The 18,744-nt window shown below is 42.4% G+C and overlaps 1 protein-coding gene and 1 long non-coding RNA gene across 5 annotated transcripts in view; both read right to left on the bottom strand.

The window, feature by feature from the left end:
- Window positions 1-18,010, bottom strand: part of cadm2a (cell adhesion molecule 2a) — a 145,866-nt gene extending 127,856 nt beyond the window's left edge. For 3 of the 4 annotated variants that reach the window (XM_008332681.3, XM_008332683.3, XM_025065807.1), the window contains exon 1: window positions 17,069-18,010. In XM_008332681.3, the coding sequence (XP_008330903.1) occupies window positions 17,069-17,129 (61 nt within the window). In that variant the 5' untranslated portion in view covers window positions 17,130-18,010. The remainder of the gene's footprint in view (window positions 1-17,068) is intronic. The other variant, XM_008332682.3, reaches the window with a different exon arrangement.
- On the bottom strand, window positions 7-13,539 carry LOC112488645 (uncharacterized). The gene is made up of 3 exons (XR_003052959.1): window positions 8,624-13,539; window positions 7,652-8,576; window positions 7-7,571 (listed from the first exon to the last, which is right to left on the bottom strand). It is a non-coding gene; the product is annotated as an uncharacterized LOC112488645 (long non-coding RNA).
- Window positions 18,011-18,744: the final 734 nt, after the last annotated feature.

The following is an 18,744-nucleotide window of genomic DNA, read 5'->3' as shown; positions in this document are numbered from 1 at the left end:
TTCTGCTACTACATCAACACAGATTGGGCTAATGTACCCACATAATCCTAACCACTACATGAACTCTTTGTGTTGTGCAGAAAACTGTCATCCTCTGACGCCTGCTAACAAGCGTGACTAACTAATTAGTCTTGGATTAGGTGGGTTTGTCCACAGTGACAGTTGAATCACAGGAGGCATGTGAAATCAGATTCAGCAAGTTAACGTTGGTAACGCTTCACCGCAGATGCAGGGAGAGAATGACAAAGTTTGAAATAAATACAAGTGGATTATGTTTTTTTGGTTATTTTCTTCACATATGCTTAGTTTAAGTTGCTAAATGTCTACAAAGCGAAGGGGCCACTTAAGGCCACACCATAATGACCAGGTTTATATGTGGCACAAAGGCAGGAACAACACAGAGGAATCAGAGGGCCCCTTATTACTCATGCATGACCAGTCCATAAAGCACTTGTCCTCTCTCACTCAGCGTTGGCAGGACAACAGAAAAGAAAAGAGGATTTGGGAAGGCAGAATTTGCCAAGACTGTGGGAACAGCCAGATTCCTTCATATAACACAAAAGATGGAGGGAGATCGGCTAAAACCTCTCACTTTACAGGAACATACATTTTGGAGGAACTTTAACGTATCACATTCTTTTCTCTGAATAACAGATAACACAGTATCGACAGAATTCCTATTTGGAATGTTTCTTTCCAATTGCAAATACTGCTATAACAGAGTATGAAACCATCAAATAATGCTAAATGATAGTAGGCTACCTACAGTAGAAGACTGTAGGACATACACTTTAATGCATTCAACTGTGAGTATAGGAAATGCAAGCAACAAAGAGTCAGACTGTGGCTGGACATTTGATCGGAAAAGGCTTGCCACGAAGGAGATGTGAGTTGACAACTAGCGGAGCAGCTAACTCCAGTAAGCCTGCTGACTGATGGGAACCATGATTTAATTTACTTGTTGGTACAGACAGTCATGTCATGTTCTCCTACAGCAGTAAGAGCAAAAACAGTCGAAACAAGTCTGTATTTTTTTGCAGTAATGTGACGTTATGTTTATGTTCAACAACATGCAGAATCAGGACCCTGGCCCTGTAAGGGACCACCCACCTGTCCAGTCTGTACCCTGTCTTCCCCTGATGAGTGCTGACTCTAGCTCCACTGTGATGCTAAAAAGTCCTAAGAGGTAGAAGATAAATCGACACATTTTCTTATTTATTTTCCTGTCCCGGCTCTAACCCGTGGCACGTAAACAGGTTTCATGTGGCCCAGAATTTCTTCCTTGGAATGTTTTATTCATGGGCCACAGGTACAATCAAACAGAATAAACCATACAGGTTCAAGACTCGCTTCCTCAGTCTGGTATACAGCGGCTGTGGCCTCACTCTGTGGTTTTACTGCAGACCCTGGCCTTGTGAGTCAAAATGTACACGTGACCTTCTGTAGGGGTTTGTTTTTTTTCTACCTGTGTTGTAGAACTTTAAGATTTCCAACTCTTAACGCTGAGCTGCTCGTATTTGTTGACATTGCCATTAAAGCAAGGGTGTATGCACTGTATAGATGCAATAAAACTCCATGCATTGTTTGTGACCTCATTTTCAAGAGGAGTTGTTGGCCATTAAATTTACGCTATAACACCTGCTGGCTCGCCTAGGAAAACATTCTTGGCCTGAGCTCTCGGAGAGATGATGCAAATGATTCTCCATCCAGATCTATATAACCTTGGTGCAGATTATTATTCAAAACTCCCCACTTCATCCAAACAGTGTAGAGGACACAGCATAAGAACCAGAGGAGGGTGAAGCTTGCTGGGGTCACACTTCCATCAGTATAGGCTGGCTGCTCTCTGAAGGGAACAACATGATCTGTATCACTACGAACGGAAGAAATGATATGTCACAGTCTATAAAGCAGGCACTTCATACACTATCAGACCCAGTATCCTCGTGGCTTATATCATTGTACATCATGTTCAACACTCAATTATGATGACACCCACTCATTCCAAGCACTTAGTTCCTCTGCTCTCACTGACAGAAGATCAAGCTACTTTCGGGATAGAGCTTCCCAAATTCCAGCCACTTGGTTTTGCTACAGCAGCTAAAATAGAACTAGGGGGAACTCAAACTGCCATTCACACATATTTAAAAATATTAGTTTGGTTTTCCTCATGTTTCATAATTTTTAGTAGTACTGTAGTAATAGTTGCAATAAATAATAGCCTTTCCTTAATATTACATTAAAACATGCTTGTTTACCTCATCTAAAGACTGTAATCCAGGTTGTTCTTAAAAACAAACACCAAATTCACTATATCCTTCTGATGTCCAGTCAATTTTTTTTTAAATGATAACTTCTGACTTTATATTTCTGATGGCCACAAATAATTTATTGGGAAAATATTTGTTATTTCGTAAGAAAACCTTACAAACAATACCTTAAATGTGCTTTAGAAATAAATTAGTCTGATTGGATTGTCTGAATGAGTTACAAGTTAAGCACACGATCATTACTAGTCAGCATTGTTTAGGGCACATTTGTTAGGTATTGACTGAATACTCCGAGACTCTAAATATTGTCCTTTTTTTAGTCCCCTGTTGTGTGGAACACAAAGTGCTATCAGTTCCTCGCTAATTTTAAATGCACAGTCTGAAGCCCTACAGGTGTCTTGGGTACCATATCTGTTACGGTCTGTGTAAAAAAAAAAAGCTTAGTTAGGCTCAAAAGAAAAATTAAATCAAACCACGAGCCTCTCCTTATTTCCCCAGTGAAGCACCTCTTTCAGCACCTCCTGATTTAAAGCCTAACAAACACAGAGTAATCTATATCCTGTCCATGATTTGCATGGCTCAGAAAAGCATTGAAGCCCATTAAAGAAACCTTGTGGGAGACAGTGAATTTACATGGGTATGTCATCAACTCTCATTGGTGGTTTATGTCAAGGCATCACATCAAACCACCATTCTTCTGTTGGATTAATGCCTTTTGTGCATCACTCCTGCTCTGGTAGAAAAAACCCTCCAAGGCTGAGATCTGTGTGGGTTTCACAGGGAAAGGAGAATCAGTTACTGTTCACACACTGCACTATTCAGTGCACACATAAGAATTCAAATCATCGGAGGTTATTGTTAAAACTTGAAATGTTGTGTAGACGCTCTTTATTCCTGACTAGCCCGTCATTTGTTGTCGTTTTTTTTTTCTCAGAGAATCGGAGGAAGCTTACACTTACAAGCTGATGCTAACATGTCATGTAGCTCATAAGTACTTTACAGTGAGCCAAGAAAGTTTCAACTCTCTGTAATATATGTAAAATCATTCGGAATGGCAAAGCTAATTTAACACTAAAAAACTGTTGTCCAGCCGAACATCCCTGGTTTGAAAACACTAATAAATTGACTTACATTACCAGGGCTGTTTCATGTCATAACTACATTAGCATTTTGCTGCGGGCTAATCCTAATCTTAGAATAGCAATTAGTTTGAATGTATATGTCCTTGTCCTGCTCAGTGGACAGACTGATATCATGCAGACTCATTGAACAAGGTTTGCAGAAAATGTTTCATATCATAATAAAAAGAACACATTTATGTTTTAGCTGATAATTAAAGGAAATCGTAATCGGCTGGAAAATAAATTGCAATCATTGCATCTCTATCTTTAAGGTAACAGTCGTCCAATGTGACAACAGGGCCAAACTTTAACAACTACTGCTGTAGATGATGCCGCACTGAACCCCACTGTGGGACAAGGACGTCAGCGAAAGCATGTCCATTCTTTACTGCCTCTTTAATTTGGACACCAGATCTGCAATCCCATTGGTATGCAGTTTCTGCAGCACAGCAAAACTCAGCGGTGCTTGTTAAAACACTTTTCATATCTGTGCAAGTGCAATGAATGGTGTCTGACAAGGCCGCTTGTCTGCCAATTGGAGTTTTCTCATAAAGGGAGCACCCTGCCAAGATGAAAGCCCCGGGTGATGCTAGGCGGCGAGATGTTGAGAGCGAGAGAAAAAAATTAAACATCCTAGATTATAAGGAACGGAAGCAAAAGGTGAGGGAGGAGAGACAAAGGGAGATACACAAATATGTTTCGGAAAAGTGAGACTAAAGTTAGAATAAAAGCCCTGCTTTCCTTTTGGACTGTAAAAATGAAACTTTTGACAGAGCGATTGGTATAGGTGTAGCACAATTCACTAGCCTACAAGATGAGTAAGCTTTACTTTTTTTAGAAGTAGAAAATGCTGCCATCAAAAGCTTTTCACAGCACGTTTCGGCAGTTTTACTGCTTCAGTCACAATTATTCTAGGGAAAAAAGTGTTGGGGAAAAAATATGAGAACCATCCATTTATTATTCAGGCTGCTTTTCAAAGGGCAAAATAAAAAAGACCTTTTGAAACATCACCACTTTAGGACCATTTATGGACATGTTAAAACTGGTTGAAATGGTTGAATTTCAGCAGCGCCTTTGTCTGACAGTGCAAATCAGCATTAGATGGTGACTGGAGCAACTACACGCTGGTTTATATCCAAAACAGGACAGTGAAGGTTTTGTTTGTCTTTCTTGTAAAGGTGGATAAGTGATATATTCATAAAGCTATTATGTGAAATTTCTATGCTCCATTTTTCTGAGCTACCACCGAGGGGAAGCACATGGGATGTAGGAATCCCTCTCTTCAGCATCGTCCACCCTGCTGCCTCCTCCTCCCCCTAACGTTCCCCAAATTCCCTCATTCTTCACGCCCTTAACCAATCCCTGTCTCACTTATCTTATCAAAGTGTTGCTGTAAGAGGACACACAGCAGTGGCACAGCAGTGGTCGGCAACACGTCACTCTGGATCTCAACCAAGCCACAGGCACAGCTCAAACTCGCACCATCTCACACTGGCGCACATTCTGTTTCCTTCACATTCTCCTTCCCTTTGTCTCCTTCCTGTAACTCTCCCATCAAAGGTGATCTGCTTGGAATGACAAGTATCTAATGGAGCGGAGGAGCACCGCTGACACTTCAGGGATTAAACTATTCATTATGCTAATAAATCTGGAAAGCCCTGCCAGCGGTTTTCAAATAATGAATACAGTATGTTTATTACAATGTCATGTGTTGGGGGAAAAAAAAAGAACAAAAGTGCAAAACAAACTATTTGATTTTGTACTTGTACTATTTGACTTGTACTTTGTATTTGAACGGGGGCTACAGTAACACATTCTGTGGTGTCGAAACAACCTTAAATCCAGTTTATTTGTATGCACTGCAGTCCATGCAGAAGTATATCCTTATCAACACTTCCCACTTAAATGTGTCTCTCAGCCCGTCTTGCCAACAGCACGACAGTGTTAATTAAAATACAGCACTGCAATCAAACTAATGCCTGATAATGTTTCTTTTATCAGTTCCAATGTTACTTACAACTAAAGCTACATTATGTGTAGCCAGAGAGAGCTCGTTAGTAAACGTATCCATTACTAAACTGATTTAGACATATTCAATCACTGTGAGTATTTTATAAAGAATACCAACAGTATTAGTCTGATGTGATTACTTGTGAATACGATCCGGTATGGTTGTTTTGTTTCTTCAAAATTACACCAAATCAATTTAAAGGACTTGCTCAGAACTATTGCAAATATTCAGTCATCAGCGTGTACATAGATTGACCACAGATTTCAATACAAGATACAAAAACACATTATAGTATCCAGTACCTAGTATCATATCCATGTGGATATGATCATGTGATTCAATGCTGACAGGAATTTTTTCATTATTTCATATTAGAGGCAAACCATTTCTTGCTGCCATGTGCAATACTGATACCATGCAATAATCTCTGCATTGCAGGGTATCACATTTCACCATGATTGCAGTGTGTAGAAATGACTGTATCTATCAAATTTTCTACCATGTCACTAGTTGGGGATTATGTGTTGTTTGTAATCTGCAGATATTTTTAGAATTTGTTCGTTTCCTCCATTTGGAATGAAATCAATTTCAGAAATTGCCTCAGCTCCGCCAGCCAAATGCCTTATGGCTAAATGTAGCTCCAGGAATATGGAGTGTCAAGGTCATGTGACCTTGAAGAGGGCTGACCATCTGCACTGAGAAGCTGTGGCTAAAGACTAAGAATATGCCTTATTTTTGGTTAGAAGCTCAATTATAACGAGGTGAGGATTAGGGTAATTAGGGCATTATGGGTAATGCTTTTAGGGTCAGCGCTTAGTCCTGAAGAGCAGGACACCATTTAGCAGCTCACTGCAATTGTGGTTAGTACTTTTTCATTATTAATGTCTTCCGCAAAGATCTTGGGGTCTATACATTTAGCCACAATCTGTGTGTGTGCGTGTCTGTGTGTGTGGTATGTAAAATACCCCCAAACTACTGGTGTATGAATAGTGGGTTGCTGGAGTTGTGCATATTTTCTAGTACAGTTATGGGTATTTCAGATATGTAGAGGGTCAGCTACTGACACTAGTAAATGTATCTGGTATATCTACCAGTTTTTCACTCCCCTTATTTTCAGATGGAGTAGCGACATCACTTCAACTGTTACAACGGCGCTACCCGGAGTGATAACAATTCTCTAAACTAATCATTCTGACAAAACAACAAATGACTGCTGCCAAAACCCAGAGCATCCATCAAAGCTAACATCAGTCTAATAAATTCACATTAACGTACAAAGGTCATTGAGTAATGTATGTTGTGAAAAGTAGTTCTAAAGAACAACGCCAGTAAACATACAACTGATACACACAAGTACACAGTTTTACCCTCGTACTTTCCTCACTCATAACTCTTCTTGCTTCCTCAGTGGATGAGAATTTGATTCACTGCAGTCACTGAAGGCTGAGGAATTGTGGGAGTGAAAGAGTGATGGTCTGAGTAATTGAGTGTGTGTGAGACACACACTAATGAGGAAGATACAGGAGCAATTAAGTTAACTGTGTTTCTCATTTTCCATGATAAGAAATTAGGAGAGGCTTTCCAAGAGAGTGCATCTGCTGTATGTCTGACTTGTCTACTTGTTTTTGGAAAGCACGACGTTGGCTCTGCTCAGCCAGAGCAAAGTCAAAGAAAAGCAAATAGCTTTAAGATAGGCAGTGAAATTACCCGTAATTGGAGACCACTTAAAAACATAATAACTCCTTTGTTTCCTCAGCAGGAGGTTTAGAACTGGGGAATCTTTTTGATTAGAACTGCAGATGACATAGCTATAAAACTACTGAGCCGAACCTTACCCAGATTCATCCACGGAGGCAAGTGTTAAATCTTTCGGCCAAAGTATAAAAATCATTAGTTCTGGAAGGGTGCAGGTTTACTGTGGGTCCAACGGGGGAGAAAAAAAGTTCCTACAAATTCTCACGCAGAAAGAAAAGAAGAGAAGTTGGTAAAACATCTCAGGTTTCTGACCTTAACACCAACAACAGAAGTCGAATTGAGCATAAGTACAGCTGGAAACGTGACACAGCGTTTCAGACAAAGATGACTGTTGCCATTGTTGTGGTGGAGTACGGGTCCAGGTCGGACTCTGCCGTATTGAACGCTATTGAACAATGGCTGTTCTGTTGTGTTCTGCCGTATTGAACGCTATTGAACAATAGCTGTTCTGTTGTTTTTTTTTGTTGTTGGTTGGAGTGGACCTGAGAGAAGACATGAACAAGTCTCCTTTATGTTTAGGTTCTTTAGATAGCTCAAGGAGAGGACATTTAATCAACCAATAGCAGCACCTTTACCCGGAACACTCGGAACACACTCTTGGCTAACGTCTGAAGTCAGATTTGCTGATACATTAATGAGACCTCATCAGGTAGCCCATCTTGATACACAGCTGACCCTGCTGGGAGATTTACGTCTAAAATTGATTTAACTTTATCTAAACCTGAAAACAGAGGTTCTCATTAGACCCTGACAAGCACTCCACAAGTAGAAACGTCCGAATTTGGAATTTACATACAGTTGTAGTTTATATTGCGTTATCACTTTTCTTCCTCTGGACGAGGTTTCCATGCGTTTCACTGGTGCCAAGTCCAGTCACAAGACCTGACAGCATGTCCACATCTAGTCCCAGTCCTGAGCTTAAGCACCACAACACTTATCACAGCAGTAATGGGCTTACGCTGTAGCAAACAGAGACAGATGGTGGAGGGGGTGTGAGTTTACGTGAGTTTTGTGTTTGCCAACTTGGACACACACAGTCTGCACAATACTGTGTGTGGAAGTGATCCCTAAGGCTCATTATGTATGCTTCCACTCAACGGCTCAGACCAAAGGTCTCAGTTCATTTGCTTTTTAACAGTTATAAACTGTCTCACTTGACTCAGTCTTCCCTCCTCACCACAGCAGGCCACAGAGACTGACTGGAGTGGAACTGAAGACTGGTAAAAGATCAGCTGCATGCCTGAAAGTACAAGAATCTTCTTATACCACAAATACTCCTGTGGTGCAGGTGTGGTCTACACTAAACTGGATCACCCAAAACACAAAGGCTGATATCCTCTCAGAAAGGTTCGTCCACCCCCTCGAATGTTTAAAAAAAGGGTCTTGAAGGTCATGCACATTCAGCAGCAGTTTCTAAATCTTAGCAATTTCTCCAGACTCTTTATAACTATATAAATTGGTGTTACTTTAGCAATTTCTCCAGACTCTTTATAACATAAGAAAATGTGTTTAAATTGGTGTTACTTTTTTTTTTTAACTGGCAGGCATTTTTTAATATTAAGGAAAACCGAACCGTCATTTAGATCATAACTAGTCTGCTAACTAAAATGTTTATAAGATAATCACACGGTAGCCCTTGATTAATTTGTATTAATCAAGATTCGAATCATGATTAATCATTATCAATATTGAATAATCTTGGTAAAACAACATTCCTAAATTTGACCAAAAATACTTTTTTTTTTTTTACTGAATGCTGCAAGGACAGAAAGATTGAAATTTTCTGATGAATTCCCCAAGCTGATGTGTAATTTTTCGACAGCCCTTGTCAATACCCTCCCTACAAATGTTTTTCGTTTGGCCTTCTCAGTCTCACTCCACCTGTGTCCCAACTTTTTTGGAGTGCATTGCATACATCAATTTCTAATTCTGTTCCATCTCGATAAATATTGGAGTTTGACAGTGCACAACGTTAGTACGACCTTCAACAAAAACTCGAGGTCTTTACGAGTGTGTGAGTTTCTGTTCTCTCTCCTCTCTATGGGAGTGTGAGTGTGTGTGTGTGTGTGTGTGTGTGTGCTCTTACTTGCACAGGTGTTAGGTTCACGGTGTGAAACCTTTTCTGGTGGATGAAATTTCAAACCCCGAATTTCTCAAAAGTAATCATTTAATTACAGGCCTTAACTATATTCTGTGCAGACACAGAGACCTTTTTACAGAATTCTCACTACTCTCCCACAGGTTTTATATTGTTCCGAACAAGCATATTTGTACCAAGTATCTGGTGTAAAAAATACCAAAGGTTAGAACAAACGCTGCACATTAACCACGGCGGGAAAAAAAGGTGATAATTTGACAGAAAAAGATGTGTTTAATATCTGTGCTACTCAAGTAAGAAAAAAAAAAGCAACACACCTCAATCACTAAAACGTGACTCTCTGTGACCACGTGGTTAAAAACACATGAACACAGAGAGTCAATTAGCAGAGAACATATGTTTTCAGGGAATTATCTTTCAATTAGCTGGAGATTCTTCCGGGCATCCTTTGGGACTGTGAGCATGGAAGTGTAGATTTGTGGCTGCAGTAAATCCTGATTTCAATGTTATTATTCATGTTGTTAAATAAGCACCACTCAAGTAATTAAACACTAAATCAGTTCTGTTTGATATTAAAGACGTCCATCAATGTGAAGAGAGCAAATACAGCCGACCCAGCAGCATTTCAAAGCCACAACACAATAAAAACCAAAGCATAGTTGAGATGTGAACAGTTATGTGTCTAATTAGCAGCGTGGAACAGCCGTCCAGAGGAGAAGAATGTCGTCATTAAAAGAGGAACATCTAATTTTAGGGAATGCTTAATGGTATGGCAGCAATGATTTGGGAACAATGAATGGTGACGGGGATCACGGGGAATATGGAGTTCATTTGTTGTTTATGAACTCTGGATTTTCACTTTAATGGTCTTCAGGGCCGGGTAATCAGAGGAGAGGGGAGGGAGGAAGAGAGAAGGAGGAGGTGGAATAGGAGAGATTAGAGGAGAAAAGGGGAAAAGAGATGGGAGGGGAAAAAAAGAAGGAAAGATAAAACTAAAACACTGTTGAAAAATACTGCTATGACATTTCTGTAGTTATATAATATATAATGTATTTTCGTATTTCAAAATATCTTTAAAACAAATTTTAAGTATTTTGGATGAAACAGTAGAGGTTCAATTAATAAATAACAAATTGCTGGTTTGATGGTGGATTGTTAAATGTTAAAAATGAATAACAGCATAAATTGTGTATCTTGTTATTTCAGTCTATGTAATTATAGCAAACAGCCTTTATCAATGGCGCTCCTGTCTGCTGTTTCCTCCCTGCTCTCTGTTTACACTGCGGTGTTTCTCAGACTCTTTGTGTACACTGACATGTACCTGGATGTGCAGGCTCCTCTGGTCTAGTGGCTTTGTGTGCAATAACGTCTTTGTCCACGATGAGAGGCCGCACTTTGCTTTGGATGAATTAATTTGTGTCAAGAACAGACGCAGAGTCCCCAAACAATATCAGAGTTGGGTGAAAAGAGCTGAGGGAGCAGCAGGAGTCACGGCGCTCCATATCTTCATCTCTGTTAAAAATGATTACTGTAACATGTGCTAGCAAGTCTCCAGACTGCACTCCTGTGGGAATCCTATGAAAAGAAGCTGTCAGCTAAAAGGGCATATAACATCAAAAGAACATTATGTAGGCTAAGAGTTGTTAAGAGAGGGTACAATACATGAACTTCTAGAGCACAAGGGTTCATCTGAGACGTCAGAGAGTGTGTGTGTGTGTATGTGTGAGAGAAAGAGAGAGAGAGTGACAGAGAGAGTTGCATCAATTTCTCCGATTTTCTTCCACCCTTCAGAAGCATCTGTGTGGAGAGGTTTAATCCAAAGGGTGATTGTGTTTCCATCTCTTTATTCTGGAGTGTTTGAGATTAGTGACACACGGCTTGTCAAAGACTGGAGCTTCAGATTAGCCACTTACTAATCCTTTGGAATTCAGCCGCAAGTAAAGACATCCCAAATACACAAAGGCAGATGCACCTAATATTGCGATCACTCATTGTCTGTCTTTGCATTTTCTGTCTGGGTTCGTCTTCATCGAATGCCAGTAGATTATGTTTGAAGGCAACTGGAAGCTGAAGAAGCAAACGTCCTAGTGGTTTTGTGATGTGGCCACACACACAACAACAACCATAGACTGAATACAGAACACAGGCCTCCCCTCTGATTGGTGAAGATAACAAAAACCCAGTTCTGGTTCTGGTACCACAGTTGCCCAGCAGAGGTGTTTGATCTGATGCTGTCCTTTTTTTTATTTGTTTTGTTTTTTGTTCTTCTGCTCCATTTTGTTTTTCCTAAAACGCAGCATTGGAAAACAGCCCCATCAGCTGATATATCAGCTGAGGTTGCATAATTCTTTCACCTACTGGGAGGTCTATTTAGGGTGCAACTCTAAATAGTACGCCACCGCTGCTGCTGCTGCTGCTCCACCTGTGGGCTTGTATTTATCACCTTGCTCCATGGGAGGCTGCCTTTGATCTCCTCTCCTTTCTCTTGACTCTTTTAGACTGACTGTACACTACGCTCCTGCAAATAGATGATACAATCAGGTCTGATGCCAAAATGAAACCATCATTTTCCATAAGGTTTTGGGCACCAGGAGTCCATCTCCCGCCCAAGATTCTGTCACATGGATGAAACCAGCTACTGAGTCAGAGATGTGACAGTTCTGCTGTAACCCTGACGACGTAATTGTGATTAACAAAGCCCTGTGTAACAGGGCATCATTCCATTACCATCACCACTAATTACTCCAGAGTATTTATTCTACTCTCAGGAGATATTTGCTTGCATCAGCAAAGTCCGTTTACTACTAGAATTTTTACAGGAGACAATGGCCACTTTAAAGCCGGTGATGCGTTTGAGTGCCCACGCAATGCTGGGAGCTGGAAAACAGAAAGTTATATTTATATATAAAACCTAAAGCACTGTTATATTGCAAAGCCATATTCTCTGGAGAGGAGGGCTGCCTGTGTGGTAAAAGGTCTCTTTATAAACCCTGAAACTTCAGGAAGTAGGTAGAGTTAAGCTCACATATTAATTAAAAACCCTGCACTGCAACCCTGAAACACACTCCAAAAAGGGACCAAGTAGGGCTGAAAGGAAATACAAATGAAATTCTTAGTCAACTAAGAACATGGACCATATTTAAAAAAATCTTAATCTTGAGCAAGGAAGAACGGGTCGTGACCAAGCACCTACTGTACTGCTGAATTTTCCATGTCATGTCAGGAATACAGTCAAGTTAGCAGGTAGAAACTGCAGCTGAATATGCATGACCTTTCAGTCCTTTTCAGGGTGGGGGCAGCTGGGGTGTTGGAGTACATCCCTGACAGTTCAACAGCCTGTCACGTCTATATCATACAGAGACACCAGCACACATTACATCAGTGTGGCAGGAAGCTGGAGTACTGGCAGAAACCAAAGCAATCAGGACTCAAACCACTGCCATGCTGCTATTATGGACATAGTCACCAACAGTATACTAATTTAGAAAACCTTTTTTTTATACTAACTGATGAGTAAATTTACAATTCTATTGTGGAGGAGGATGCTGTAATTCCTTATAAAATATGATAAAAGCTTTTTCTGGGACCAGGGTTGTTTGCTTCGCTCTCAATCTGATTTGTGTCTGGAGTCAGAACCAGCCTTCAGATTCATAAAATCTAATCTACTTCATATATCGAATCCTACTTGTCGTTTTAGCATTGTTTTCTTTGCTGCATCGTTTTCCCCCTCGTTCTTTCTTTTGCTTTATTCTCATTATCCGTGGGCTGTTTTGGCTGTGATTACTGGCTGGCTCTCTGTCATTTACATACCGCTCTACGGCTTTAAAACTTTTCAACCAGAGTGTGTCTCTTCTTTGTGTCATGTTCGACACCTAAGAATCACACCTGCGTTATCATAGGCCTGCGTCTAAACAGGCTCATTTATAACAGAGCCTAAACAGGTGGCACTCTCACTGTGGCTGTTTTTAATGCCACAGCTTGTGGACTTCAAATGTGACCGCATTCACCTTCAGCTTCTCCTCCTTTTTTTGTTTCAATTTTTTGTAACACCTGGGCTAACAAAAGTCTGGCTTTGATCACGGGAAATCCCTCGGGTGAGCAGTAGTGAATCCAGAATGGAGCTGAGTGTGGGTCTACACGTGTGTGTGTGTGTGTGTGTGTGTGTGTGTGATGCACATTGAGCCAGCCACTGCTCTGCTGAGGATTCTCAGCATTTAAGCTCCATGGCACTGGTAGCACCTCACATGTTCTCCCCATCAAAGCTTGGCCGTGGAAATAAACACATCACAAACACACACACACACACACACACACACACACACACACCAGTGGGAGGGACCGTGCAAGTGAGGAAGAAAAAGAGAACATCTTGCTTCTCCCATGTAATCAGTGGCTCTGCAAACACACACACACACACACAGACAGACACACACACAAGGCCGCTTGTTATCAGAAGCTTTCCCACGCTGCTGTGGTACAAAGCTCCACACCAGGATGGGAGGATAAAGTGAGGGAGGAATGGACGGAAGTACACAGGGATGGAGGGTCAGCCTTCAGCAGCTTACACTCACTGCGGGGATAAACACATCCCTCAGCAGGGGTTTGTATTTAGGCGAGCGAGATCAGAGTTCAGAAGAGACAGACTAGCAGGCAGGCCGAGCGACAAGAAACAGACAGAAAAGTCGAGATAAACACACATCCAAACAGCAAACAACAACCGCAGCACATATCACACACTTCGGTTGAGAAGCCCGGCACCGTCCTCCTCCACAGCCTCTCCTCCCACATTCTGCTCACATCAACTCTTCCATTCCAGAACATCTCCCTCTTCTCTGTCTCCACCGCTCGCTGCCTTCATCTCCCGTCACCTGCTGCTCAGCTGCGAGCGCTTACGCAAAAGGGTCATTTGCATAACAGCCTGTTTTCCCTGGCTCTGCAACTGCCACATGAGACACGGTGGATAATATGTTAACGACGCGACCTGTTGGTAAACATCAACCTCCACCACAGCACGTCGCATTCGCGGTATGGCACTGATCTAGTCGGCGGTGGATCTGGATCTCAGGATCCAGCTGGTACTGGGCCCGCGGGGCCGAAACTGCTGTCAATTACAAGGCATGTAGTGGTAACAGACTCCACACAAGGTGGACACCAACCTGCCTGCTGTGTGAGACCTATACAATAACAGGTCACACACCAAGAGATGACTGTTCATATCAAGCAGCCTAGCATTATCCTCTTCAGGGTAAGGCAGAGGGCGGAGGAGAAAACGAACAGTGTGCATGTGTGTGTGTGTGTGTGTGTGTGTGTTGGCCGGGCAGCCACACGTGAATGCTGATGAACACAACAGGGTTACAGGCCTAGTCAGTTACTACATGTGTGCTTTTGGGTTGCTTCACACAAATGAGCTAAACAAACAGGACACACACTGGAAGGGAAGTATGCAAACGGCAAACACGCCTACACATGCTCGTGAGTGTGCTGCCCTTGGGAGAATAAAAGGGAAGTGGCAGAGTGTGCATCATCAATACCAGCCTCCGTGCGAGCTGTCAGATAAGCCATATCCTGTACTGCCTAAGATACCTCATTACACAACAATTCATTAACACAGGAGCAGCCTTAATCATAATACGCTGTTAAGAAAAGGACGGATTTCATTCTCTCTCCCTCTTTCTCATATCTCCACATAAACATCAAAGTGACATTGACAAATGATCAAGGGAATCAATTTCAAATAGATGTTACGTGTGGGACATAGCATTTACTTATGTGGAAAAATAAATTTGAGGTAAAGATGATGGAAATTCTTTTCTTCCTTCCTGGTTGTCTTTGGTGCCTGAAAATACCTCCTGATGAGATTCCACTGCTACAGAGTGGAGCTGTAGCCGGAAAACTGAAGCTCAGTGGGACGTACAGCCGATGTAGCCCTGCTGTTTCAAGTTATAGTGTTTGATGGTTAACCCCCACACCCCCATCCCTCCCCCACTCCCCTGCCATGGTTACAAACAGTGTGAATGTATGCAATGTATCTATCCAGAAACTTTACAGCCCTAAATGTTGAAAAGGATTTTAAGGCTTGAGCACATTTATAATAACAATAATCCATCCATCCATCCATTTTCATCCGCTTATCCGTTACCGGGTCGCGGGGGCAGCAGTCGCCACCCAAATCACATTGCACCGTACCAAACCTTCCTGCGGGTGGTGAGTCCACTGGAAGGTATTAACCGCCCTAACCGGGATTCGAACTTGTCCAGGAGGTGAACCCTGGGGTTCCACACCAATGACAGAGACATTGCCTCTGGGCCAAAGCGCCACTAATAACAATAATATTTATGCTAATAATAATAATCACCAACTTAATCTCCAGGGACACGGCCCTCTGACTGTATTTTCACCTGATTAACCTTTAACTGCAAGTGGTTGACATTGGATATAAACAATAAATAAATCTATAAGGTTTCAGTAATTCAACTCCATTTATTTTAGCTACGTAGGTGTGTTTGATTAGCCTAGCCTCGGAGGAGCTAGGATAACCTGAGTTCAGAATGAGAGTTTTTGACCATTTTTATTGGTTCATGTATCAAAAATTTGGCAGCAGAGATGTTTTGTCACAATGTTGTTACAGGTGTACAGCTCCTCAGAATTACTGGTGCTCTGCACTTTAGTACAATACTAAGCACAGAATGAACTTGGCTGTGATTGGCTGCTGGTTTATAGTTGTCTCTTCTAAACAAAATCAAACCTTGGATTTTCATAGAACTGTTTTGGACCAGTTCATTCTGTCCATTGATTGCGATGTAAAAACTGTATTCAAGCTCCCCCTGCAGAGAAAAGACGGTATTTGTGTTATCGCCCATAGTTTCACAGTTTATAGTTCTACACCATATAAACAATGGTTGTGGCTTCTGCTGCTCAACATTAGCTTTTCAAATGTTCTGTTCACAAAGGAATGAATATTTCACCACGACCTTGACCCCACCCTGACCCCTCTCCCACATGTGGGACTCCTGTTGACCAAACAGCAAACACGGAAACCAGTGTTTATCAGCGTGTGAAGATCAGGAGATATTCCTGCACAGCCGGATCCATTAGCACTCTGAAGCCTGGATGATTAGCACTGCTGACACCTGTGCATGAGGACCTGAACTGACAAACACACCTGTCCTTACTGCTCGTCCCAATCTGCGATCAATGGCAATTTGATCACGTCACAAACACAACAGACCTGTATGACAATAAACCCACACGATTAAGGAGAAAATAACGCGTGGCTCCGCAAAACTTTCCGCAATCAACGGCAAACAGCTCCGTGCGTAAAACGCAGCCAGGTTCTCAGTGAGTCATGGCCCTGAGCGCTGAGCGGAAGATTTCCTCACCCTTATTTCAGGGAGCGTCTTGGTGGAGGGGTCGTGGTTTCTCGCTTTCCCTGCCACTCACTCTCTCTCTCACACACACGCACACGCAGGACTTAACACACCTTGGATGCGGGAGGAAACCTCTGACTCATTACTTGGCTTTCGCATCCAACCACAGAGGATGGAGATGCGACTACACCTCCTTGATGCCTGGACGTCAACAACATCAATGTAATGTTGAACAGTCGGATTGCGCACGTGCGCGTGTGCAGCACACATAATAAGTGTGTGTGTTTGTGTGAGACAGAGGGAGAAATAGAGAGAGAGGCGCTGGGGGAGATAGAGTGAAAGAGAAAGCACCGCGTGTTTGTGTCAGGACCCGCGTGTGCCCCGCATCCATCACATGCGCGCGTCATAACGCATACACACAAGCACCACGCACGTTCACGACTCACCTTTGAGAAGAATCCCATAAACGGTGTAGAGGGTGAAAATCAAATTACTCTTCAGATTCATCCTGTCTTCTCCACCAGACTCTCTCGCTCCTTAGGTCCTTCCCTTCCTTCCTTTTATCCTCCTGTGCTTCCTTTCTTCCACGCGTTATCACTCCTCAGCGTCTCTCCCTCCCTGCAGGACCTCGAACCGGACCAGGACCCTGCTGCTGCTGCTGCTGCTCCTACTGCTTAGTCAGCTATCCAAGTGGACTTGAAGGGAGGTGGTGCGTCTTTTGTGCGTCCGAGGAAATTCGGGTGAACACCACCGACCTCACGACCCGTGAAGACTTGCCTTTACAGTCGGAAACGCGTCCTCTCTCTCTCTCTCACTCCCCCTCTCTCTTCCTCCAGACGCAAAAACAATTTTCTGGGTTCGATCGACGAACGCCTTGAGCTGTGATGCAGATGCTGACTTGTCAGGACTGTGGAGACGCACACTTGTCAGCGTCGGACACTGAGAAGAGCTGGCTTCCGGTGACAGTGTGGACACAGCCGCTGCCGTTACTACTGCCTGTCCTGCTCCGGGTCCGCTGTGGCGCACAGTGCAGTGAACACGAGTGGATTGTTTGAGTCCCGCCCCCACAGTTTTAATGGACGTGAGTTGTGAACCAATCACGGAACATCCGGGACTGAGTGAAGAAGAGGGGAGAGAAAGAGAAAGAGAGAGAGAGAGAGGAGCGTGTTAGTGTGTGAGGCAAAAGTGCAAGAAATATGAATTTAATTTTCATTTCAGCTGTTTACAGAACAAATGTTTGGTAAAACAAATTAAACCTCGAGGGGTGTATTAGTGAAGGTATCTGAAAGTCTGCATGTAAAACATACACAGACAGTAATGCTATAGTGTCCACAAATGTTCTCAATAATAATAATAAATTATTATATGAAGCCACACAGTGGAAGAGTGGAGAGTGCGTTTGCCTTAACAGTTTACCAGTTCAATCCGGTCTTTTCCAGACCTTGCAACCTCAGGCTAAGTAGCACGGGCAGTACTGAGGCTACAGTAAACATTTCATACCTGCGCACAGAGTACTCAGTATTCATTCTACTCACTGTGTTGCACAACTTTGCTCTTTTGTGACATTATGGAAAATGATCTAATTAAATTAATTAGTCTGAAAGTGCACATAATTTGTCCTCGTTAGACAGTGACAGGCAGAAGAATAAATTGCTCTTCCACTAGATGGCAGCAGATGGCTATAAGTACTAGAAAAGGCGAGAAATTAAGCGCTATTGGAGAAGACCTTCGAGTGTGCCTTTCTTCAATTCCTGCATGCATATCAGGGATGTGTTCAACTGTACAGGACAGAGTTAGTAAATTGGAATGAGAAGATCATTGTATTTTATGACATCTACTTTTCGTTTGTTGGTGCACCATGGGATATTGCTATATTGTTTCAGGCAGTATGTAAACTGACTCAGCCTCACATCAGAGCAGGGCTTCTGGGGTGTGAGCTGTCCTTCCACATGAAGCGGCCAAGCTTTATTTTTCAATGCACTCTGTGAAGTATTGAGGTTGACAACTGCCTGCGAGCTTTGAAGATTGTCTCGCAGAGGACAATCAGCAGGGTGGAGAGACGAGGTGGGATGTGAGGGGACAAGGTGGTGTGGAGGTGAGTGGACAGAGGGTAGGTGCAGTG

This window comes from Cynoglossus semilaevis, chromosome 19 (genome assembly GCF_000523025.1).
Source record: "Cynoglossus semilaevis isolate Cse_v1.0 chromosome 19, Cse_v1.0, whole genome shotgun sequence".
Classification (NCBI taxonomy): Eukaryota; Metazoa; Chordata; class Actinopteri; order Pleuronectiformes; family Cynoglossidae; genus Cynoglossus; species Cynoglossus semilaevis.
Note: the sequence above shows the minus strand (reverse complement) of the source record. Positions and strands in the feature narration are given on the sequence as shown.